The sequence below is a fragment of the Phaseolus vulgaris genome, chromosome 10 (assembly GCF_000499845.2).
Source record: "Phaseolus vulgaris cultivar G19833 chromosome 10, P. vulgaris v2.0, whole genome shotgun sequence".
Taxonomy (NCBI): Eukaryota; Viridiplantae; Streptophyta; class Magnoliopsida; order Fabales; family Fabaceae; genus Phaseolus; species Phaseolus vulgaris.
The window spans coordinates 23,463,612-23,468,601 of NC_023750.2; the positions used below are offsets into that span (position 1 = coordinate 23,463,612).

General features: G+C 34.9%; 1 protein-coding gene across 1 annotated transcript; it reads right to left on the minus strand.

Moving 5' to 3' along the window:
- Positions 1-46: 46 nt before the first annotated feature.
- On the minus strand, positions 47-3,236 carry LOC137817209 (putative acyl-activating enzyme 19). The gene is made up of 8 exons (XM_068620457.1): positions 3,221-3,236; positions 2,939-3,135; positions 2,534-2,737; positions 2,300-2,305; positions 1,926-2,184; positions 1,461-1,591; positions 617-679; positions 47-511 (listed from the first exon to the last, which is right to left on the minus strand). The coding sequence occupies exons 1-8, from the start codon at positions 3,234-3,236 to the stop codon at positions 47-49; spliced, it is 1,341 nt and encodes a 446-aa protein (XP_068476558.1).
- Between the last annotated feature and the right edge of the window lie 1,754 nt (positions 3,237-4,990).

Consider the following 4,990-nt stretch of genomic DNA (forward strand, 5'->3'; position numbering starts at 1 on the left):
TTCAATAATAAGAGAAACATGAAAGCAACAGATTACCTTCGAGCATTTATGCAGAGAAATTTATGAGAGTGAGATCCAACGCAAATATAACGTTGTGTGCCTTTAAATACAAGCATTGGTGAAGCATCAACACAAGAATCCATGTAACTTTCCAAAAGTCTTTCATGTGACCTCTGTTGCCTCTTGGAATGTCTGCTGACCAAGTTTTTTGGTGCATATCAACTACTTCCTGCTTCCCTTTATGCAACACCTTGTTGCATCGGTTAAATGAGAATGATAATAGTGGGGAATACCATGGGAATGATTCATCACCCCATGATGTAACATCTGTTGAACCCCTCTTTAAACGTTTAGAAAGAGAAGAACTGTCATCATTATCTTTGGAAGTCATCCTTGACTCAAGAGGACTATAATTTTCAGTACAATTATTAGAAATATGGTTATCTTGTCTGTCTGTGTTTATTTGCAAACAACTATCCAGACTGTCATGCAAAGAGCATGATCCTTTTTTCTGGAGAAGAGCCCTACAAAGCTTAAGAGCACTTGGATAAGTAGTAGAGAAATCTCAAGTCAATCCCCAAATTGTAAGCAACATGTGCAGCAGAAAGAGAGTTACCACCATCGTAAAGAAATCATCATCATCACAAACCTTTTCAATCATTAAAGCATCATGAAATGCCTGTTAAAGCAATTACCAAATTAGAATCCTTAATCTTAAGAAAACACTTATATTGAGCAATAATAATTGACTGAATTTCCAGAAGGAAACATGACTTTAGTGGACTCAAATTTATTGCATAAACAGTTTAGGGGTCAAGAATTTTCATGTATGTTAGAGGTTCATAAACTCATTCATCATTTGCCATCATCATATAGATCACAAAATGAAAAGAAATGAAAAGGCAATTTTCTCAGGAAATTTTATTAGAGAGAAAAGGGGTGAAGAATTCTCCAAACAAGCAAGCCTAAAGGAAATAAGCAATTGTCAGCTATCATATTTTATTATTCCATATTTAGCAGATTATAATTAAAGTGTATAACGAGAATATCCCTGAATCATAAGGATCTAATTACATCCCTGAATCATTAGGGATCTGATTATATTAAGTGTTGTTATTATATTTCCTAAATTAGTTTTCCAATCTTATATGTATATATCTGATGTACTCTACCAATAAAATCATTCTATTCTACCTTAATTTTGAGACCAATCATAGATGTGTATTTAACAAAATGAACATGCATGAAAAAAACTGAACAAGCTGACTTATAAAATATTATTTCCTTCATAAATCAATGAAAACAGTGTAAATGTCAAATACTTTACAGCTTACACCATGGTTCAAGACCAACTACGACTATTGAATTTACAATATAGTTCAGTACAACATGGTCCATGAAGAAATTGTGATTTCTGTTGAGACAAATAATAATGTCATTATAAAATAATGAAACCATACCTTTTTTATAAGTTGCAAAAGATTGCTGCAATCGATGTTACCAAGTTTATCCTTGACATTCTTTGTCAATAATGTTGAGCCAACCAACAATTCATAATTAACCTTACCACTAGGAGACACGGGAGATGATTCTATAAAGAAGAAATGGTTGGGAAGTACAACAGAAGGAAGTTTGTTAATCATCCAATTTCTGATTGCCGGTATTAATGATTCACCCAAGCTTTCTTTTTTCTTTCAGTATGATAAAGGCTTCAAGAAACACAAGTTCTGCTTTATTATTTCGACAAACTACAGCAGCATCATTTATATGTGGATGCGCCCTTAACAAATCTTCAACCTCTTCTAGGGCAATACGCTGTCCATTGATTTTTATAATGCGATCTTTTCTTCCCAAAAATACCAAGTCACCACTAGGTAACTGTTTGACTAAATCACCTGTTCTAAAGTATATTTATTTATGGCAACCATTGACAAAATCATCACAGCTATAACGTGGAAGCAACTTTGCAAATGCATCAGACATTTCCTTAGATTCGTTGTAGTAACCCCTAAAGATGCAAGGACCACCAACGTATAGCTCTCCCTCGTTTGATGCACCATTTTCACTAAGAAGAATCACATCACAGTTAGGAATGGGTAAACCTATTGGAACACTGGTTAGCCTTTCTTCCTTAAAAATAAATGGCATTCTCTTGCAATCAAAATATGTACAGTCACCGGAGACCTTAGTTAAAAAAATGGAAAAGAAAACATAAACGCATTAGCCAATGATAATTATACAAAACACTAGAAAAGTGTAATATGACAAGCACCATGGCAACTCCTTTCTAGTTAATTACCTTAGTCTATAATATCCAACATGCATGACTAGATAAGCATTGAATAGCAGTAACAAAACAACCCTAAAACAAGACAGCAGCCAAGAAAAATTTGAAATTACCTTGATGCATCAAACAAAACAATGCTGTATTAAATTGTGGGGGAAATGTCATAACAGGAACCAGACAGCAAATTTAAATTATGAACACTGTTGAAACAGATTACACTGTACAAAGATAACATTCTGCTCTAACCTCAGTGCTTCCATATAAATTCAAGACTGATGTCTTCGGTAATAGAGTTGAAAGCATCTCCCACAAGGTCAAAGGAAAAGTTTCACCGCTAAGCACAAGCAATTTCAGGGAATTTTCAACCCGCATGTTAGCATTGGTTTTCAATCCAGGAAGAATAGTCTTCATTAGTGATGGAACAGTTGTGAGCCTATTAACAAAATATGCCTACAGAAGCATTTAATATAAAGGCAAAGTAAGAAATTGAAAGAAATATATTCTATTACTAAGTACCAACTGATACTGTGATAGAAACAAATAGAATACAGAATGCTTTCCGAACCTGTGATATTTAAACAATAAATTTGTAATATTGTTGGATTATATTGGCAATACATAAATCAGAAAAGCACATAAGAACTACCATACCTGCAGGAAATCTATTATAGAATACAAATTTTCTTTTAGCTCGTTGAAGGGAGGAATAACTAACACACAAGCAGTCAAAATTGAACTGAGAAATTCTTGCAAGTGATCAATGAAGCTAACGGATGTCTTAAACAACAACAGTTCATGTCCATTCAGTGGATACATTCCTTGCATCCATGAAAAGCGATTAGAAAGACCTGGCAAGAATGCAAAAGTAAAACAAATTGTAATATACTACAATTACAATATATATATATAATGTACATAATATAAAAATATTGCCTGAATATAGTCTCATGCACGAGTTGGAGGGCCTCGGCATGAGGGGAGTGTTGGAGATCCCACATCGACTAGAGAGAAGGACATTTCATAGTATATAAGTGAATGCAAACTTTACCTTATAAGCCGGTTTTATAAGATTGAGTTAGGCTTAAAGTCCACTTTCTAATATGGTATCAAAGTCATTTATAGTCTATCCTACCAAAAGTTTGTTGGGCTTATCAGGCCACCCACTATCGGACCGATATCAGACCACCAATAAATATAATCTCACCCACAAGTTGACAGCCTCAGCGTGAGAAGGTGTGTTGGAGATCCCACACACCTTATAAGTCGATTTTATAAAATTGAGTTAGACTTAAAACCCACTTCTTAATACATTATATTTGATATCTTCAAAGTGATTATAAATATGAGATCCCAATAGAGAGAAATTCATTCTCTATTCTTTTGTATTTTTCTCAAATTGGTATCTTCGCATTATCAAATAGATGGGGGAAGTGGCCTTTGAATTAAAATTACCTCCAGGAGCTCAAATACATCTAGTTTTTCATGTTTCAAAGCTAAAACCATTCCATAATCAAAATGAGACACCTAAATTGGAACTGCCACCGACAACTTTCAATAAGCAACCTAAGTTGCAATCCCTTGTAGTGCTTGATTTGCAAACTTCTACAGATTCTGATACAGCAGAGGCAGTAGTTCAGTGGCAAGGTTTGTACCCCGAAGATGTCACTTGGGAGAACCTTGATACATTACTTAATGACTATCCAACACTACACCTTGAGGACAAGGTATTTGTTGAAGAGGAAAGGGATGACATGGCCCAAGAGGAGGTAGTAGAAGATTATGATCATAAAGAAAGCACAAATGAGCAGCCCAATAGCGAGGCGCAAGCCCAAAACGAACATAGCACCAAGACTAAATCTTTTGATGACTATGATTGCACAGTTAAAGGCAAAATGAAGTAAAGGTTGAGAATCCCAATTAGGGCTAAGGGTAGAGTAATATTTCTCAGGTTGTTAGGATCTCTCACAGATTTGTTTTTTTTTTTTGTTGAGACATGTCCTTTTGTTGAGAGCCTTACATATGAAATACTACCAGAGAATTATCGCGTCTTTTTATTGTTTGTGGAGGAAGTCTGACCTGCAATATAGGTGTTGCATAATTAGAAGAATTATTCTGTAATTAAGTGCATATTTAATTCTCTATTTATTAGAACAAATTTATTGGTGATTTGACTTGATTTGTACAGCTTTAATCACCCATTAATTCTTGTTTTCATTACCTATTATTTCTTTCCTTAATTAGGTTGTAAACCGTCTATAAATTGAGACTGTAATGATATTTGTAAATGATCTCAAAAATATTTTATCTATTTCTTTCAACTTGGTATCAGAGCTCCTGATCTGGGAGACTCTTCTGCAATCTTTTTTTTTAGCAGCCTTCATTGCAGCAATTATTTTTCTGGGCAACCTTCATTGCTGCAATTATTTTTCTGGGCAGCTTTCATTGCAGCAATTATTTTTCTTAGCAGCCTTCATTGCAGCAATTATTTTTCTTAGAAGCCTTCATTGCTGCAACTTTATTTTCCTTCTCTTTTCTCCATTGACCACCACCTTGCACCATTGACCGTTACTGCACCCGCCATTGACCGCCGCCAACCACCACCGTCGACCACCGTCGAAAAATTCCGGTGAACTTTTTTTGTGAACAGGACCAAATTTTACCAATCTGCAAAGCTTAGTTGGTTTTGAGCTCTCATGGACTCCC

What these genes read in the sequence shown, in the direction of transcription:
- LOC137817209 (XM_068620457.1), bottom strand. An exon ending in CTGTGATGATTTTGTCAATG is followed by an intron (nt 1,592 to 1,925) that starts GTTGCCATAAAT and finishes TCTTCTTTATAG; the next exon opens with AATCATCTCCCGTGTCTCCT. An exon ending in TTTTGCAACTTATAAAAAAG is followed by an intron (nt 680 to 1,460) that starts GTATGGTTTCAT and finishes TTGCTTTAACAG; the next exon opens with GCATTTCATGATGCTTTAAT.